General features: G+C 33.9%; 2 protein-coding genes across 2 annotated transcripts in view; both read right to left on the bottom strand.

The window, feature by feature from the left end:
• Positions 1-997: 997 nt before the first annotated feature.
• Positions 998-7,586, bottom strand: LOC127834318 (uncharacterized). The gene is made up of 10 exons (XM_052360061.1): positions 7,583-7,586; positions 7,338-7,528; positions 6,439-6,579; positions 6,168-6,275; positions 5,689-5,793; positions 5,298-5,408; positions 4,473-4,586; positions 3,454-3,577; positions 3,004-3,154; positions 998-2,308 (listed from the first exon to the last, which is right to left on the bottom strand). The coding sequence occupies exons 1-10, from the start codon at positions 7,584-7,586 to the stop codon at positions 2,143-2,145; spliced, it is 1,215 nt and encodes a 404-aa protein (XP_052216021.1). The 3' UTR covers positions 998-2,142.
• Positions 7,587-8,018: 432 nt separating this feature from the next.
• The window catches only part of LOC127834316 (uncharacterized), a 32,190-nt gene continuing 19,364 nt past the window's right edge, over positions 8,019-20,844 (bottom strand). The window contains exons 23-46 of the mRNA XM_052360059.1: positions 20,350-20,550; positions 19,592-19,756; positions 19,077-19,278; positions 18,836-18,956; positions 18,131-18,220; positions 16,517-16,942; positions 16,078-16,175; positions 15,751-15,820; positions 15,419-15,595; positions 14,929-15,125; positions 14,261-14,593; positions 13,535-13,670; positions 13,146-13,229; positions 12,735-12,899; positions 12,364-12,570; positions 12,002-12,087; positions 11,249-11,312; positions 10,546-10,728; positions 9,950-10,209; positions 9,645-9,799; positions 9,347-9,489; positions 8,908-9,069; positions 8,554-8,646; positions 8,019-8,102 (exon numbers count right to left, since the gene is read on the bottom strand). Of these exons, the coding sequence (XP_052216019.1) occupies positions 8,019-8,102; positions 8,554-8,646; positions 8,908-9,069; positions 9,347-9,489; positions 9,645-9,799; positions 9,950-10,209; positions 10,546-10,728; positions 11,249-11,312; positions 12,002-12,087; positions 12,364-12,570; positions 12,735-12,899; positions 13,146-13,229; positions 13,535-13,670; positions 14,261-14,593; positions 14,929-15,125; positions 15,419-15,595; positions 15,751-15,820; positions 16,078-16,175; positions 16,517-16,942; positions 18,131-18,220; positions 18,836-18,956; positions 19,077-19,278; positions 19,592-19,756; positions 20,350-20,550 (3,902 nt within the window). The remainder of the gene's footprint in view (positions 8,103-8,553; positions 8,647-8,907; positions 9,070-9,346; positions 9,490-9,644; positions 9,800-9,949; positions 10,210-10,545; positions 10,729-11,248; positions 11,313-12,001; positions 12,088-12,363; positions 12,571-12,734; positions 12,900-13,145; positions 13,230-13,534; positions 13,671-14,260; positions 14,594-14,928; positions 15,126-15,418; positions 15,596-15,750; positions 15,821-16,077; positions 16,176-16,516; positions 16,943-18,130; positions 18,221-18,835; positions 18,957-19,076; positions 19,279-19,591; positions 19,757-20,349; positions 20,551-20,844) is intronic.

Genomic DNA, 20,844 nt, shown 5'->3' with positions numbered 1-20,844 from the left:
ATATTTAAATACTCGGATAAAAAAAAAATCGCAACTAAACAAACGGAGGCAGAACATGGACAAGCTGAGTATTCAAGGGAGATAATTGCATTGCGAAAGTATATGACGCGTGGCAAATTTGTTTGAGATGCATCCCTATGCATATTGTTTTGTCTAAATTTCCATATGTATGAACGGTCAACGCCCGCTACGCGGGCTTTTGCCCGTATAATTATGAGCCAACCCATGACGCAACCTGTATAAGGGAAATCAGCTGTGACTTTGGCATACTCCAACTTCATTAATGTGTGCATGGTAGGCATACAGTGCAATACAAAATATATTGCTGTTTAACATTCGGATTTTGTTTTGAATAAGTTATTGTATTGTAGAAAGGATAATATATATTAAATGAAGATAAGACATATTTTCTTGAGAGTTTTGATAAGCGTCATACCTCGGCACAGTCACTTCACATCGTTTTAGATTGTGTTAAACAAATTGTATTGAACCTAATTAGAATAGATAAGTTGATATTATACAGGTTGCTAAGGTTTTCTGCTTTAATGCGTATATTAACGATGCCTGTTAACGATGAACAATTCGTGCATAGCTAAGCACAAATGTTTGTATTGTTCGTTTGATTGCTTGCATGTGATCTGTGTCCACGCGCATAGAAATGTAATACATAATAGGTGTATGTCCGCAAACGTAAAATGCTTGCTAACACATGTAATATATTTTTATTTTTGAATGTGGTTTCGTCGGTTGATAGCTTTCAAAAATTGAAACAGATTTAACACCGAAATGTAAAAATTCAACGGCAAGTAGAAAATATACATTTTAATTCAGTTCGGAAAATTATGTCGCAGACAACAGACGAATACACGTTGCAAAACATGAATTTACTGCAACTTAATCTTGACTGAGTCCCTGTCATGGGATATTTTGTTAAAGTCTTATCGGACTAGTATATTATATATATTTTTTGTAAATTTAAGAACAAAGAATGCAAACACATCCATTGTTAGATTTTATTAAGCATTAAAGATATAAAATTAATATATATCACAGACAATCAAACGAGATAAGAAGTAATTGGTTAATGATCATTAAAGTAAAAGTATAGTCAAACATAATATATACAGTGATAACTGGTTTTTGTAACTGAACATAAAGATAATAACATGATAAACAATACATAACAGTTTCAATATTACAAAAAGGGCATATTTTAGTATTCGTGTTTGCTTGAGGCGTGCGTCTTTTAGATATATCGTTTTATTATAAAACCACAACACAGTTGCATGCAATTTTTTAGCGTGGTAATCTAGTACCGGTAATAACAGTTGATTAATATGTATGTGTATGTACTTGGTAATTATTCATACGTTATATTATTAGTAATATTATTAGTTTGTTAATCGACTTTAATAGGCATACATGTTAATAAAGATTAATAATGTATTATTAAATTCAATAAGGAAACACAAGTATACATTAAATAAAACAAATTTTGTAATTTTGCAAAGAACATGACAAAACATAATATTTCTGCTCTCTGTAATATTTCAGCTTATACTATCTATAAACTTGAAATAATCTGTTAATCTGGAAATGTGGTTTGTGTTAAATTTTAATCTTCTTAAATTAGGAATGCAGAATGCAATAATGTAGATTACAGTAAGAAGAATATAAAGGTAAAATACACTTATTGTTCAATTTCGTTGTAAACATATTTTCTGCAATACGCAGATCAGTGATATATACGAATGAATTCAAAACGATTTAAAATGAGCTTAAACTCGACTTGCAATCTTAAATACAAAATAAACAAACAAAATAGCAGACACGTCTATGGAAGTAATTATCATTCATTTCAAATAATGATTATATTTGCTATTACTTAGATTGAAAATAATTTATCACATTAAATATTATAAATAGGGATAATCAATTTTTTTCATGTGTTTAATTTTCACAAAGTAGACATCAAATTTTGTATTGTACAGTTCATGTACACATATTTCACCAATTTAAATCAAATAGCCGCCCATAACCGCAAAATGTATTTTTTGCACAGCTATTTATTTCAACAGATGTAACGAGACTCTTGCGTTGTTAGAGTCCAGAAATCAAAACGAGACCGTCCCTACACTGATATCAGTTGTACAGATTGTCCGGGACTCTTGCGCTGTTAAGGTCCACACTAGTGGACGGCATGTTGTAGTCCGACATGGGTAATTGCTCTACCGGGTCTGTCCTCATCGGTTCCACTCGGAACTTGAAGTGCTTGTTCTTCGAGGTATCGAACAACGTACCCGTGGTCCTGAAATATGTTATTGCAAATTTTTAATGACGTCAATACAATTCAGCCGGCGTGGGTAAAAATTATATATTTGAAAGGTCAAGCATATCAGTTTGGTTTGAAGAATACACCATTGTGATTAAAACTCGTAACACTTCTTGTTGAATGACTGTGGCTATTTGTATTGTACTAACCGTGGAATTGAATGCAATAAAACACTTTCAATCGTATGACCTCCCCCCACCCCACAAACACACACCGGCGCCAAATCTCATAACATGTAAGAAGTTAGCACAAAAGATATGACCCCCTTTTAAGAAGTAAGCACACACGATATTACCAGTTTTGACCACATCGGTGCAGACATTGTTAAATAAATTGAAGAGGCTGAATAGTGTACTACGGTTTTAGAGAAAACGCATTTACAATTATTTTCTTAGAAGCGTTTAATTAAATAATGTGACCCTCATTATGAGATTTCAACTCAGGATGATAAATAATAAAAAGGAACAAGGTCTTCGTGTTACAAAATTGAAAATAAACGCTTGTGAAAAAGTTTTTTTTTATACGAACAGACACATGGAAAGACGGAAAAACAGGCAGACGGACGAACGAAAATGGCGATTCCATGATAAACCATTTACTTCATCATGTAAAATATACTAAAATAATATCAATAAATAGCACACACACACACACACAAAATGAAAACGTACCTAGCGGCCACAACTTTTGAGACATGCATTTTCTTGTAAATGTAGAACCCAATCGCGATAGCCAGTGCTACGGCAGCTCCGGTTCCTAGTGCCGCCCCGACACCAATAACCACGCTATTATCATCCTTTTCTTCTTGTTCGAGTTCACAAGCTGAAACATGTTCATGCAAATTTAAAAAAAAACGTTTTCTGCCTTCAGATTTTATAGAGTTTCATTTTCCTATACTGAGTTATTTCAAATTGTATTATTCTTATTTATTGCGCATTTATCTCGTAAGTACATTAAGAAATATGTATTATCTTTATGTGTATGATTTGATATTAGTGCTAAAAAGTAAAGTAACTTATTAATTAATGCATGTTTACAATGAAATACGTAAATTGATTACGTTTGCATTTTCAAGAACAACTTTACACGAATGGAATATTTTTATTATATATTCGACATGCCTGAGTCGTTCACATTCTGTTGCCAAGTTGCCGTATCTACGGAAACGTTACAATACCGACAAGCATCTGTGGGATTCACTGCGGCGTCGGCGTAGCAAACACCAGCTATGTAGCAAAACCCACCCTGAAACGTGTACATGTGCATGGGGAAAAAACATATTTGAATGACTGGTTTGCACAGGCATAATCCATCGTCAATATAAACGGTGAACTCGAATAATTATGCCAAACAAAGCCTCATTGAATAATATGAACTTAGCCATACTAACAACACACATATGCTTTACAACCAACAACATTAACTGCTTTTGAAAATAAACACTTGTTTAACATTTTGATTACAGTTTTATAGAACTAAAATACGTCGTTCCCAAAAATGTACATGGCGTTGAACTGGAACTCTTATGTTCATCATATTTTCGTTTTGATCACACTTTTTACATGCTATTTTCTTGACAACTACAAGAAACTGGGCTAAAGACCAATTACAATCTATGTAAGTCAGGAAATATGTTTTAACAAGATCAACAATGGTTTATGCTGAGAAACACAAATGTCCTTGCTCTATCATTCAATCATTTAATAAATTCTCCACGACGTTGTTTCGGATTTTATCATGCGATTTAATGTCGGGAGTTTGTATTCACACGTCGAGCCGTTGATGTGTAAGTGTAATTGATGATCCTGTCATTCGCCGTGGTGATACTGCCTTTTAAAACATCATGATAAGGTAAAATGTATTGTATTGTATTACATCTATTGGATACATAAATGTTAAATTATACAAAAAGTGTCACCAAAATGAAATGTATGAATCAACATGGACAACATACACGTGCTATTAATCTAAAGTGCCTCATGAGATTTAGCATGTTATATATGTGGCCTCCATTTTATGACAATAAACATTTTCAGATAGTTTGCTTGTATTCAAATGAAAACTACTTAATCTTGAGAGCGTAAACCAAATAATGGGGATGGACCGACGAACGTACAGATGACATAACATGTAGACATACCTCCTGTGACCACGAGAACTGATCCTTGACCCGATCACAGTAGAGGCATTCCTCTGGGGACGTGTTGGTGTCCCCGTCGTTGAAACACTGCCCATCAATGCTGCAGACGTCGTCCTTTAAATAGACAAACCTTTCTTAAATATAAATAACTGTTGTTTTTTTAACTTATTCATGCAAAAACGTTTTTGAATTAAATTTGTGTTGTCGTGTTGTAATAAACGCATTGCTTTGTGTTGCTTCATTGTGTCATTTTGATCATTTAAAAAATATTATTAAGAATAATATGTTATTTAGAATTAGCTTAAATTCGAATATATATATATATATATATATATATATATATATATATATATATATATATATATATATATATATTTAGTGCGTATCCAAACAATTGTAACAAAAGTAAAGGTGGGTGTCAACAATCTTATGGACTGTCACAGAACCTTTAATGATACCAACAAAAGCTGTATTCAAACGTTACTGATGCCAAGAAATATGGACGTAGCTTATAACATGTACGTCATTTATCTGCTATTTTACACCGAAAGGTAATTATTACATCGTCAGAGGACTGCTTTCTATACAAGAATATAGCATCATTCAGACGTTGACACAACATCTTAAAAATATAACTCGCATTTCTGTTATTATTAATAAAATCATTTTCGACATGCTTCCGTGTCAGTCAAAACACATATCCTGATAACTAGAGTGTGTTTGCCCCCTTGTTGAGATTTTCCGCTGTTGATTGACCGCTAGTATTTGTTGTTGGTGTTTTAAATCAATATCGAGTAAAAGACAGACAAGTCATTGGACACCTACCCTCTGTGACCATGTGTATTTGTCCAAGGTTGGGTTGCACTCAGATATGCAACTGATGGTTGAAACATTTCCTGATGGATAACACACTCCTCCTATGTCGCAGTAATTATCCTTCAAAAACAAACGCAATAATATATAGTTGTTTATCAATGGTTTTGGTACGCAAACACTTTTGCCGAGTCTTTGTAATTAAGATTTAATTATTCTATCCTAAACGGCTCGTCTATCTAATCAGTATTTCTTATCAAACAAAATCGCCCATTCGACTTTTGCTTTGCAATTATTCACAAATTATTTAAAGACTTTTGAACGGAAAGTGCCTTCAAACATTACGAAATGCTTATACTATTCACAACTAAATACATTGGAATGTATTTGGATAACACAATACCTTGAGAATCCATGAAAACCTCTTGACGGTAGGGTCGCATGTATGACACTCGTCCAAGTCTGTGAAGTTACCGTGGCAAACGTTTTCGATTAGACAGTAGCCATCCTAAAAATATTTTTTTTAATAATGAGAAAATGTCATTATTTATATTATTGCCAGTGCAGTATAACCAAAATGCAATACGTATTCGTCGGTAAAGCGCTCAAAATATTCATTTTTAAATAGTAAGCCAGTGATCATTTGCGGTTTGCTACAATTTGCTAATACTCAAACCGAACATCAGTAATGAGCTTTTTTGGGGGGTGGGGGTGGGGAGGGGAGAATAATTAAATTGCCTTAATCATGCATAAACTTGTTTCAATTCGATTTTGTGTTGTCTTGCTGTGAAAAACGAATTGTTTTGTGTTGCTTCATGGTGTCATTTTGTTCATTCAAATATGTGTATATGCCAATAAATATAAATTTTGTTTATTAATTACCATAATCACTGCAGCTCCATTCTCAATTTTTACGCAAGTGGTATCCAACACTGTAACCGTTTCAGGTTGACTGAACGAGGAGTTGTCGTTGCTAAGGGACACATTATACTGGAAAAAACAGCGTAACTTTACCTGAACATTCAGCATTCTGTAGAAATAGCTATACAAATAAAACAACAGGTTAAGGAATAAGGAATAGCTCGTGACACATATTACACAATTATCAACCAATTATTTTCAGTTCCTTAACAACTACGGCTATCAAATTTACCGATTCTGCGATGATTTCATCGACGGCCTCTCGTCTTTTTCTGCTTTGCACAGTGGTTGGACAATAGGCGTCAAAGTTGTTAGGACAGTTGGCGGGTACCGTTGTAACAACGGATTCGGTCGATGATCCATCTATCTTGTACTTGAATCATAAACATGAAAAATGCCGTTTCAACATGAGTCAACTTAACTATATATAACTTCATAATCGGACTCGTAGAATGAACTGAAAATTGTTTCTAAATTGCCTTTTAATTTCGCAGGTACAACTAAACATTCTACATAATTTCAACCTGATAAATTAAGAATCGCTTTTAAAACAAGCGTGTTACAGAATGAATCTGACTAAAAACTCTTTCGCACTTTATATACTACGAGCCAAAAATAAGGCAGAAATATGGTCGTTTATTAAGTAACAGACAACTCGTTGTATTAAAATTCTGATCGATTTAAACTATGCCTCGTTATATAGCTAGCTTGATTTATTTAAAGGATACAGACTGACTGTTGCTGAAATTGGGTACATGCCTTTTTTAAATGACCGAACGAACAGAGCTGATATAACTCCCGGTCTGGACAGTGCCCACTTGTAAGTTGAATCAGAAGCAGTAAATAATGAATTAATGCATTTAAAGCGAAACAACTATCCGGTGAATCGAAATGAATACATGCTACAAACTTCACTTGTCCACATAGTCTTACAGACACATTTTGCAAGATGAATGTGCATGTAGTATTTGAATCAAACTTTAATGAATAACCGATTAATCAGGTGGATTTATAATCCTTACTATTTGCGTAATAATCTCAATCGAACAGTTGTATCAAACGCTACTGGAATATTTGATAATGGTTTTTCAAGCAATGTGTTATGTTTCAATTGTTTGGCAAAGTACCCACCTGTTTGAGGGTAATGGAACAGACAGTTCTATTACTGCATCCGTCTCGTGTTGTAAACCGGATGTAGTGACAGGCCTTGTCTCTAGGGTTACAGTTTCCATCACCAGTGGCATCTACGATGGTTGGAGGATCGCGAAGGTCAAGTTTGCAGTTGGACTCTGGGTCGTAGTGCTCGTTACAGATGCACGTCCCTGAAATACATACAATTAATTTGCATAGAAATTAAATTATGTATCATTGTGAACCCATTTACTGCGATGTGATCGATTACACAGAATACATATGACTACTATTAAGGACTTGTTAAAATGTCTTGTTGCGATTTTTGTTTGTGTTTCGTACATATGTTTCAGTAATAATATGTTAAAAACCAAACGTACACAGTGAATAAATGGGTACAAAATCGTGTAAGCATCCATGATGTGAAAGGGACAATACTCCTTCATCAGTAAAACATTTCTAGTTAATCAAATTGTTTATATATTCTATATATATAACCGAGCATACACTTTAAATTTCAGCTGATATATCTGGAGCACCGCAACAACTTGCTAGAGAAATTATATTTTTTGTTCAATTCAAAATATATTTATTCAAAACTTAACACGTTCCAGCAGGTATTTCTCGATCACCGCGAACACTTACGACAGGAATACGATTATTTGTACAGCGCGCAAAGGATTACCATTTGAAGCAATTTCCTTGGTTGTTGCAGTTGTCTGGACATGAGGCGATGACAAGTAGGGCCTTTTCTGGGTTCTCTTTCTGGAGATGTATTAAATTATTTGTATTTTACTTTTCAAATTTCTGTCCTTATTTGTCATTGGACAAACTATTTTGAATATTTAAGAAATCGTGCACAAAAGTCAAGAAATATCTCGCGCATGATATTGAAAATACATCAACATTTTAAACAAAATCTCAATTAAACATATTGTAGCATTATGAATAGCTGTATATTGTCCGTTCATTAATCAAATAGCTTGTTTTGGTCCCTTGGATTTCATAGATTGGTCTAAATACATATATATAATTTTATCAAATAATTAAAACAATTGCATTTTGCCTTGATTAATATGTATTTTTAGTTGCTTTGGATTTGTTTAAATGTTTTTTTTATATCTTTTACTTTATAAAGTGACCAATAAGAACAATTATTCAGTGTTTATCTACCATGCAATGCGTATTTATTTAGTTTCCTGTAATAATAAATGACCTGAAATTCGACGTCTTTATCAACTATCATCATAGTTGTTGACTGTATGTTACGACATGTGCTTTCTTCGGGACCAGTGGCAGTCAAATTGAACTGAAATTACAATTATAACGCAAACGTGTAATCAATTGATGCCAACTCATTTAGATAAAAGAATGGACACATAAACATAACACAAATCAAATAAACGTAAGTTGAGCTAAAGTTAAATATGCATTTACATCTTAAATAGTTCTGTTATCGTTCCGTTAAGTGTTCTAGTGGAAACACCAGTCTAGATCATAACAAAGAAAATACGCATCAAGTTATAATAAGCAAATAGAACAAGTGAACGTTAACTGTAACAATTCTAACCATTTTATCCTCAGCACAGGAACTTGACTGATTCTCATTTCTCTCGGATACTTCTTCTGCTAAGTCTCCACCACAGTTCTCTTTCAGATAGGCCTTGCAAGATGCCTGTGCCGTAATATAGTCCGCTTCCAAGTCTGCAGGGTTCGGTGCATCAACCTGACGCTGTAAATGCAAATTTTGTTTCAAAAAGTCCCAATAAAATATATGCGAACACAGTATTTAAAATATTCAAAATAAAACAACCAACGCGAGTATTACCTTTTCAATTGATGAGCTCTTCCCTTGTTATATTAAACCAAATAAGCGCTTTTAACTGTCAACGCGAAATGCGTTTTGCTTATATTCAAGCTTGAAGCACGCACCTTATACTTATAAACCTTGCTTTAGCATTTAAACTTGTGTTTTAAATACCTCATTGTAGACCTCTATCATATATTACCTTTACTCTGGATGCGCTCCGTTTCTTCCTTAGAGACAGTTTAAGCAGCCGCTCCCTTATATCCGACTCTTCTCTGTATTGGAAAGTATCTACCGAACGTTCATCTCTCAGAATCTTTTGTATTCTCTTGCCGCGTTTTTTATCTAAAAAACGATATATCAACATATTCGGACAAATTAATAAAGATACAATAAAACTTATACCTGTTTATTCTTGTCAAAATTATAAAAGTATTCTTATGGTTTAAAGAAATATAATTTTAATATATTTTTTATCTTAAAACAACAGCCAATCTTACATATGAAATCGACGCATGTTTTGTCCTCATTTCGGGAGCACCATTTCTCTCGCTTGTTGACTATCAACGGGCAGACACACAATTTGTCGTTAGTGTTCCATGATTCCAGAGAAGCTACGTATTCTGCGTTCATCAATGAGCGTTCCTCTGGAACACTGTATCAAATAAAGATGTTCATCAATATCGACGTCTTATAATTATCCGTGTTAATTATATAATACATGTGTGTATGTAAGTCACTGATTGTTTAAACTGAGCTCGATTTTTCATCATCATGTGTGTGTATACACGAATAACACGTTAACCTCCATGACGCAGAGAAGTTATCTGGATTGCCGCCCCAACGCCACCACCACCAGAATCCCCAGTCGTTCGCCGGGCTTGGAGTCAACGAAACGCCGTCGCTATGAAGGAAGTCATCCTGCCAGTTACCGTTAAATGTCCCGCATAATCCTCCAACACGGTTCATGTCATCAGGCGATGGGTACACGTAGACGTTCATCGTTGACCACCAGGGGCTGATGAAATAACGTGCCTCAACAATCGTTCCTTGCGGAAGGTAAAACTGTGAAAAACAACGTTTACAAACATTTAATAAATGCTATCGTATTAGTCACCTTCATGACATCATACATTTTTTTAAACATATAAGATAGCAAAACACAATTTATTTGGTGTTCATAGCAATGTGTTGATGTTTTCCTTTGTTTTAGTTTGTTTGGTAGTTCCAAAATAATGTTTCTAATAAAAAAAGTTTTATTACTTTGCGTTTATATGATTCAGCCTAAAACAACAAACTGTCGCAGGTCGCGGCATATTAATAGGTTAAACACAAAAACACCTATTCTGTCTTTAAAAATGATTGCATTAATAAATAAGATTGATCTATATAAAAGGCTACCTTGTGCATATATCCCGGTTCAATATAAACTTCTAGGACGTCATCGGCAAGTTCTATCCACTCTAGCAGATGCATTTCCTCACAGTGGGTCACTGTGTACACGTCACGTCCGGCCCGCACGGTCACTCCGCACGTGCATGTTTGTGAACCGCCTGGCCAGCAGGGTTGAGTCTGGATCTGGACCTGAAAAGAAATTAAATACATTATAGTTAACAGAGAAATATGTGTTGGCTTGTTATAAATTAATGTCGCATGTAACATGGACGAGTAAACTTTTTCTGATATAAACAACTACAAGATTCAGAAAAATGAAAAAAAAAACTTCTTTTTAGGTACATTGGTCTTAAACGGTCGGAAGTGTTTTCTTCGTCAATCATTAATCGTTCTCTTATAAAAAGCACACTTTAATCATTGCTTTATTATTTAATAGATGGCTATACAATATCATGCTGGTATAATAAGCTGAAATGGATAAGATCTACATATTCAATACAATACCAATTTTATTCGTAACACTGTAATTAATATATGTGAATACACAGAGTATTTAGCTTTTGTGATAGTGACAAAAACTATAAACTTTGTAAACTCGTATATACAAGTTAATTGTGATATTTTGTTCAAATTAAAACATTCATACAATATATGTGCACAGTTTATGGCAATCAATAATATATGTTTTCATTTAAAGCATTAAGCTTACTTCAATCGGATACTTATGGTGCTGATAAAGTGTGAATTCTCCCGACAACTGCATACTATAATACCTGGAAAATTTAACGTCAAAATTGAAAGGGCTATTGCTGAAACCTTTTCAACAAGTATGAGAAAAATATGTAGGACAAATGTAATAGGAAAGCGTCAACACAGCCTTTAATATCTTGTCTTATCTTACAAACTGAATATTGATTTTTCTGGCAACATCATCGAATATCGTTCGTCGAATGTTAATTGAAGAACGTAAACGTATGCGTTGCTGTTTTTTAATAAAGTGGACCCAATATTTACAGTAATCAAATTATAGAATCGATATAAAGTTATCCCGCAATAGAATCGAGCTATCTTCCATGTCAATTCCTTTCCAACGAAATAGTTCAACGCATTTTAAATTCAATCAATAAAGTTTTTTCCCCAAAAGTTATCCGTATATAACACTGTATTAAGTAAGGATATGTTTTGAAAGCACTTCGTGCGAATCGAAATTACACTGACGTATCACATTTACTTGATCGAGTAATAATAGCCGCAGAAAACGATTGATAATAACACACTGACAAACTAGAAAGAAGACGTTTGCAGACTTTTAATTAAAAACATTATTTGAAAAAAAATCTTAATATCCCCTTTCTGTTTATTGGTCATTGAACAGTTAAATAGAAATTATAATCTTTACTACAATATTTCAGTTAAGCATGTTTAGCATTTTAGTCCGTCTTTGTCAACAATTTCCACGTACTGTCCATCGAATGTCATCAGACGCGGATCATTGTTGGTATAGCAGTATACTCCCTTCCAGAATGTGTCGATGTCGCGCACGAACACCTAGAAGTAGTTACACGAGCAAAATAAAAAATGTACAATATCAGATTATAAGAAATAGTTTTCGCGCAAAGTGTTGCAATATTGGTGGCAAACGACCATAACTATTCTTATATTAGCTGTGATATGTAAAAACAGTTGTTATCAAAAGAAACACAATTGAATAATATAGCTTAAGTAAATCAATTAAAATATGCAGTTATTCTAGAACCAATTCATCCACAGTTCACATCTATTAACCACTAACTATGTGCAGAATATTACACATCATTTCCGTACATTGATTTTGTCCTCAAAGTAGCAGTCATTCCAGAACGGCTCGACTACACCCTCTGATTCGATGAACACTGTCATAGCGAACGCATCTCTCAGCGAGTATTTGTTGTTGTTCTTCGTCGTCAGAATCATGAACCTTTCTTTTTGAAAATTGTTAATGTTATTGAACCCCTGGATACCTCTGATGTAATCTCCGCATGTTCGCTCGTTCTAAAGAAGGTTTAAATTTGGCATTGCAAGTTATGCATCAAGCAGTTTAAACGTAAGCTAAATATTTAAACTGTTTACGTAAAACACAAGTGGAAGTTCAAACAAAAAAATTAGACCATCCTTAAGCAAGATCTTAAAGAATCTAATATTTAATATCTACAGACCTTGACGGCCAATGTAGAATCTTGGCACTGATAGTCGTCGCTTTCGTCAATGACCTTGACTTCGATATTGCACTCCTTTCCATCCAAGCAAACAACTGGGAGGTTCACAGTAAAATGGAAGTCAACCTCGCCGCCTCTTGCCATGGAAACGAACTTGTCTTTAAACTATTCAGAAAGAATACTAGGCCGTTTATGTTACAAGTAAATGAATTGGTTGGAAACCAAAATAGAACAGATACAAACACAAATGCTCAGTGCTATTCAGGAAAAATAAATCAGTAAAGTGCACTTATTTTTTATTATAACTATACAACTTTCTTATAAAGGAACTATGTCGTAAAAGATTGCGCATTTATAATAATTTTATAACTGTACATACAATTATAATAGAAATATGGTATATGGACTTACTGTGATAAACTCAAACGGTTCACTGTAGGATGCTCCCAAAACTTCCACGCCTTTGTTATTCAGAACCGACACAGCACAACGCCACTGTGGACAAAATGTTATCATATTAGTTTGTTATTAATATGTGAAATGTAATAGAAATACATTGTTATTATGTATTGTACTTAGATTTTTTTAATCTTCGAATATTTTACCGAAGGTCGGACATACATTTTCACCAAATAATATTTACAGCAACCTTTTTTTTAAACATAACTGACTTTGTGAGTTAGACTTTGAAGTTAAATATAATACTAAGCATTGATATTATTATCAAACTTGAGGAAATAATGTCGATATGAAACATAAACATCGTTTGTGAATAGATTAAGACTACAACATCGACTTACTAATTTGTTGACTGCGCACACTCCTTTGCTGCTAGAACTATAGGCGTTCATAAGAGTGTCAAATGAAACTTTATTGAAATCTTTAGTTGTTAGTGATTGTTTTGACTTTTTATGGATCATTGTTGTATCGGCATACCTGAAAATTCAATGTAAATAAACATCCGGTTATTTGATCACTAAGGGCGAACAGTCGAATATCAGCGAAATATACTTCACATTGTATGTTACCATAAAACTATGTATATACTGTAATAATTCTTAGATGTAAAGGGTAATTCACTCCTGTTTTATGGGATCCTTTAAGATCCTATAAGCTACCAATACAGTTACATGTGACAATACAATTTCTATTAATTTTAGTGCTCAGTCATTAAGATCAGTTCAACATTTTCAACTTTATAATCTGTATAATCTGATGTGTATAATTTTCGTCCAAAATGAACATAATTACCATTTTTTATTACTGACTTCATGTATTCAGACTTTTGGCATTTTAGATAAAACTTGTTTTAGCAACATGTTCGATACAGTGAAAAATATAATTCGAAGTCATCGGTTTGTGCATCGTGAATGGCAGCATAAAACGAACAAAAGCCTAACGTATCTACAAACTCTTAAATTTTCAAAGATGTAAGACAAATCTAAACATATGTATAATGACATTGGATGTCAGTACGACATATCTGGTCTTAAATAGCTCATTAAATTACAATATGTATAACTTACCAATAAATATCATAAAGGAAGCCGTCAAAGCCGTCAAAGAGACAGACTGATAGGCGTTCATATGCATTTGCTCCCTTTGGCGTCTTCACGAATTCGAAAGCGAGTGTAACATTCTCGATTGCGAAGTCTGGCACTAGAGATCCATCCCAAGTCTCACCGCTGTGAGTAACGTTGTAAGCATTTTCTTTGGTGCATTTGGAGACGCCAGCGTACTCGCCAGAAATTAGTTCTGAATCTAGCGGACAGCTACAGCTGTACATGGTTTCTTTGTATGCATACTGGGTGTGGATGAGTTTGGGTTCTAACAAACTTGATGTTGTCTGTGGTTCAATACTAAAATATCAAAGCACGACATTTATGTGCAATGTTTGGCCAAGAAATCAGTAACGCTGAGCAATAATTTAAACGTTAACATATTTTAAGCCGTACCTCAGGTTAGTTATTTTACTTTTTTTTAATAGTTCTCGGGTTTCTGTTGACAGGCATTTTCAGAATAACAAACATTAAACTTCTACTCACGAACAGATGCTTTCCACAGCTCACATCAGCATCAAAACACATATTATACCAATAGCTCTACCAATAACTTTAAACATAATTATATCTTATGTTGCCATTTTAGCAAAATAGTTACTCCTGTTACACCTAATTTTTATTGAACAAAATACCCCCAGCTTTTCAAGAATCCGTCACTACTGAGCATCAGGCCTCCAGTACTGGCTCTGAACGTGTTGTACTCGAAAGCACAAAGACCGTCAAGCGAGGTAAAGCCCTCCACACTTCCAGAGTCTGATATCTCTACCGTCAGTGAATGCAGATAATAATCTATGGTCACTAAAGCGTCCATGCCGTTCAGAACGCGAATCTGAAAAAAACGCTTTTTTTCAAGAATTTCTCGCTTACATACAGATTATGGGCGATGTGTAAGAACAATGTGTATGCAATAATCATTTTATAATTGCATAATGATTAATTTCTACTTTAGAATAAGTCAAAAGATATCAAACATATCATATTTATCACCCAGATTATTAAATGTGTTTATTTTGGGGGGTTTTTAAGACAGAACGGTGTAATACAATTATGTCGGCAAAGCCTTTGTGAAACTTCAAATACAGAATAAACACTATAATTTTATAAAGAAAGAAGTGTATGTACCGATCCCGTTTCAGTGTATCTTAAAAAGAGATCTTCGCCAGATGCTGCCCAAACGAATCCCTGGGTCGCTATACCGTCGCATATGCCAACGGTGTAGATTTTGTTGCCGTCCCGGAATGAAAGAGCGCAAACACAGATTGTGAGAGACGACTCGCATTTCTCTGTCTTGATTTGAACCTGTTTGATATAAATCATATATATGTGTTGTATTCAAAACGTACATGTACCAATGTCTACTGATATTTAAACATCAACAGAAAGCTGTGAATGTTTTGTTAACACGACGGCTTTGTTTAATTTTACTACTATTCAAACAGTAATTCAATAGCTACCTCAACAGGGTATGCCAAACTTCTGAATAACATGAACTCGCCGGTCAAGTCTATGGGAATGCTCCACGATCTGTACAAAAATTAAAAAAAATATATATATACCTATTTCAAAATAAAGCGCTTCTAAACGAATTTTCATAAAATTGTAAATTTAAATGATAGTGTTATATGCTTAATATAAACACAAATAATATAGATGAATAACTGGTTTCGATATTTAATTAAATCAGTTGATCATATCAGACCTAGAGTTATTGAATACTGAAATTTAGATGCTATTAGTTTTTTTTCTTTTTTCAAGCAAATGAGAACACTCATTTATCTTACTCTTTTCCTTTCGTTTTAATCAACATCGGTTGTTTGTCGTCTTTGCTCCAACGAATTGAACACGTGCTGTTTGTCGTATTAGTATTGCTGACAATCATCTGGATACACACATGATTTATAAATTATTACTATTCACTTCATGTAAAAGTACACAAATCATCAGGTAAAGCTTTAAAACATGTTCATTTTTGTGTAAAATCCGTGCTTAGCCTTTGAGTAAATATATATCAATATAAAGGAAATAATAAATATATTTTCAATAATGCGATAACCATAGGATTTTCAAAACGTCGAGAATGAAATTAATCTCTTTAAGATGTATGTACTATAATTTACGTTCATAATTAATGTTTAGGCTTTTCAGGAGACCGTAGTTTGAAGTGAATACTGCATGAAATGTATATGCATTTTATTTCCGGACAACCTCTGAAAGGTTTACCTTTTGTGTAGGCAAGATATATCCATTCCAAAGTGTACCAAGCCCTGCAGAGGTTGGACAATACTCTTCCATATAGCGATCTTCTAATCTGTGACTCCCCTGGGTTACTAGCCGTTTGTGTTGAGTACTTACGTATGTACCTTCATTATAATCATACAAGGATCCATAACGAGCAGTGCTGTAGAAACTTTCCCACGATCCAAACCATTGAAGTCCATTTTGTGTTACACCAATTAATCTGGCCCCGCAAAGATGATTATCGTTAGGGTTTGTTATTGGTGGACAAGTGTCAGTGTGTGAACGCTTGAGAGGAAACTCGATTAAGCATGACAAAGAACTATTAGATAGACCTCCGTCGGTGCAAGCAATCGGTGTTGACGAGATGAAAGTCTGGCCTGATCCGTTGGTCGGTACAGTAATGAATTGCTGTAATTAAATAAAAACTATTTAAGATAGGCCATATTTTGTCAATATAAATGTAAGCAAATTCGTCAGATTCGAATCCATGATATCTAACAAATGTCTTTACAAAATTACATTCTGCGATGAAAGATATACGGATGTCGTTTTTGGTCCATTTTGTTAATGAATTGTCATAGGATTTAAAAAAATAACATAAGAGGAAAATCCTAGCGAGAGTAAATAAAACATATTATATATCAGAGACATGTATTTAGGCCATTTGTATTTAAATTGTATATTTTATATTTCTATATTTGATTAACAACAATATTTATTGTAATAATTATAACACTAAAAACACTACAGAATCATAAATTGCATAACATATGATGTTTAATATAAAACCTAAATGAAACAACTAAAATATCAACGCTTATAAGATAAGTTTTATGACTTCCGTGGTCTATTTTAGAAGAACTCTATGTTTAAAGGTTCTAACTCGCCATGCTTTGGGAATACTATGATACGAAATATAAGTTCAGAGAATACCGGTATGTAGTAACCCACTATACAACCCGTGAAGTCATGCATTTAAATTTTCATCATCATTGTTTGTGGTTTTTATTATACTGTAATAATATAATTATTATTTCCATACATGAATGAATATAGCATTCTGATCAAAACATACACATAATCATTAAAATTGTGCAACTAAAATTTTCATATCTATACTATATGTCGATTACATATTTTCCACTTTTAAAGTGTTTATTCAAAATAATCAGTGCACCTCCACCGATAGTGTTATCCCTTAAAGCTGTGTAGTGGGATTTCATTTTCTAGAGCATTAAAACTTGCATTGCAATTGACAGTCGATGTTCCTGCTTTCAAATAATTATCACACGGAATCTAGGTCGAAACTTAAACAACTAAGATAAAAAACCAAAACAGTCCGTTGGCATTTTTCACGTTAACTCAATACACTAAATTCTTAATTAAGACAATAAAGGAACCACACACATTTATCATCAGTATGATTGTGTTGGATCTGCTAATTTAGTGAGCAAAATAATAATATATATGCGATGCAATTAAAAGTATACTTTTAATAATATAAAATCAACTTTGTAATTTCGTATTCGTAACTTAGTAAAATATACATATTTAATTGCGCTTGTGTCATAAGATTATTTTGAAGATGATGCTTACCGCCGGTACCCCAGTGTCAATGCTGTTGCTTGTAACGGGCGTCGACCGAGGTCCAAACATCGTCAAAGACCATTCGTACGAACATTGTACCTAGAAGTCAGTTTGAAAATGTAAAAATGTGGTGTGTTTGAGAACACTTACAACAGTTAACAACTACCCGGTACCATATGTAGTAGGTCTTATCGTAGAATGCAAAACATGCACCTGTATAATACGTTTCAGGCAATTCATCTTTCTGTTTTACGGTCATATTTGTTTTTGTTCCTATTCTGTTTGACGTATTTATGAGGACTTCATACATCGTCGGTCAGTAAAAGTTAGGCAATATTCCTGGCGGTTTAACAACATTGCATGTACATGTTTCAAGTAACTGACACAGCAATTTTTATCAGAGATACGGGATCGTAACCGTGTAATTATTGTTCATCAGTCCCCGCTCAAATTATGATACCGGTGCACAGACTTAACGCACGAATCACGGCTTGGCAGTAATGCCATCTAGTAAATAAGCACATTTATGTATACGTTCGGTTATAAAACGTTCAGCTTTTTCGTTTCTTTTTAGATAAGTGTTTTCTGAAATAACCTTCAAACTCATTTTTTGATTGCATTTAATATATTTATAGAGAGCTTGCAGAAATAACATATTGGTGACAATATGTGTACACATATACTTATAAATAGTATAGTTATAACGTAAGTTACCTTAAACCCAATCAAAGACTGTTGACAACGTTCTCGTAACAAGGTTTCAGTCAGGTATGTCTTTCTTAGTTCGGGCCTTTGAAAAGGGCCGAGAGACATGCATAGATGATCGTTGATGTACCTTTAGCAACAGTGAATACAACTGTTTATATATGTAAATATGCATACATTTTTTTAAACTTGCAAAAAATAAAGACAATATAGAAATTTACATAGAAATGCATTTAAAAATCGAACTAACCAGTTGATGGTGTAGTAGAAATCGTCGTTTACGTAGTAAACATCAGAGGTACACATTCTGCAAGGGACATTACTGTGCTCGTCATCCAGAACATCACACACAAAATTGATTTCAGGTACGCTTGTGGTAAAATCGAGATCTTGCGTGAGCTGCGACCATCTGCCAGTTGAATTTCGTCCGGGATTGGACGACACGCCAGTATCTAAAAAAATGTCATCAAGGTAGTAAAAGCACTTAGGGCATCATAATTGGACGTAATGGTTGCACAGTTAATGCGCGAGAACAAATATCTTACCGTTTTGCATTAAATGCATCATAAATAATACAGTCGTAAATAAGTTGAATAGTTAAACAGAGGTATCATTTTAAATTATTTGAATGTTCTACATGTCTAAATTGTGTATCATGTTTCTTCTATAAAAACGTCGTGTTCGGAAATATAATGATTTAAATAAAGCTCAAAACACATAACAAAGTCAAATGTGTTATGTGGAAACAGAAACGAGCTGTAATACCTAGACAGAAGCCTGCAAATGCGACCGGCGCCTTCGGTATGTACACGTGGTGGTCCGAGCCGCACTTGCGAATGGTGACCGGAAATTCGTCCTGTATCGCGCTCCTGCTTACCAGTCGCACTTTTCTGATGACTTCACCACCGTCCGCGAGTGAAGAAACAGAAGCTACGAATAAAAAAGAATCTTTCTTTTCAAAAATGTAGTTGTAAGATAGTTTTATTTGCACATATATTTCTTTACTATTTTCAAATCAATAGCAAATGTTGACAAAAGAGTTTCAGCCTATGGCTATTACATTTTGTACATATACATTAAAATTAACAAAACGCACTTAAGTTCCTTTCCCAAATCTACATTTGTTAAAATTGCTGAAAATAAATAAAGACAATTGATATAAATACGGTGTCCTTGTTCATTTCGTTTACGAATTTTAAAAATGTGACTTTACATATTGCTGTTGCAATGACATATATGCTGTTCACTTTGGCCCAGTACCGAGCCGACTATGCAAATTTAATTGTCATCTAGATACATATATTTGCCTATATCTATATTTACATGCTTGTCATTAAGTTTTATTCTTAATCTTATAAATATTGCCTTCAAGCATGTACACTGTCAACAGTTGTGTGCGCATTTCATACTCATCGGCCAATTCATTAAAATTAATAGTCTTAATGTCACGTATGTTGGAATGTGTATTCATGTTAACAGCATGTAACACAGACTTAATGCTTTATTAAGTATGTTTTACTCACATGTCATATACATTTGCCACTTGGTTCCACATCCTCCGACGGGAATGTTTGACTGTGTTGAGATCATGAAGTGTCCGATGTTGTACCATCCCTCTGGCAAGGCATCATCCCTGATAACTATTTCACGCTCGGACAGGACATAGCTTGGAGACCTCCGTAGAATGTCGGGCAAACTCGGAATATCTGCGTCGCATGGGGTGTCTGAAGAAAAAATGTAAGAAAGTAGAAGTAAAAATAGTAGAATTAGTTTGCACGTAATTTCCGTGTCAAGTATAAACACACATCCAGATTTATCATATACACTGTATATAAATTTTGATTGTTCGTTCTAGTAGAAAAACTAACAAAGTATTATTCACGATAGTGTGTACATATCTTATATTCCCATATATTATATCATTCATACTTATGTTCTGGTTGTATTACTTTGTTTTAGTACTTTCACGAAAATGCGCAATTAAGTTTTAGTGTAGAGCTGAACCTCGTTTAGCATAT

This window comes from Dreissena polymorpha, chromosome 6 (genome assembly GCF_020536995.1).
Source record: "Dreissena polymorpha isolate Duluth1 chromosome 6, UMN_Dpol_1.0, whole genome shotgun sequence".
NCBI lineage: Eukaryota > Metazoa > Mollusca > Bivalvia > Myida > Dreissenidae > Dreissena > Dreissena polymorpha.
Note: the sequence above shows the minus strand (reverse complement) of the source record. Positions and strands in the feature narration are given on the sequence as shown.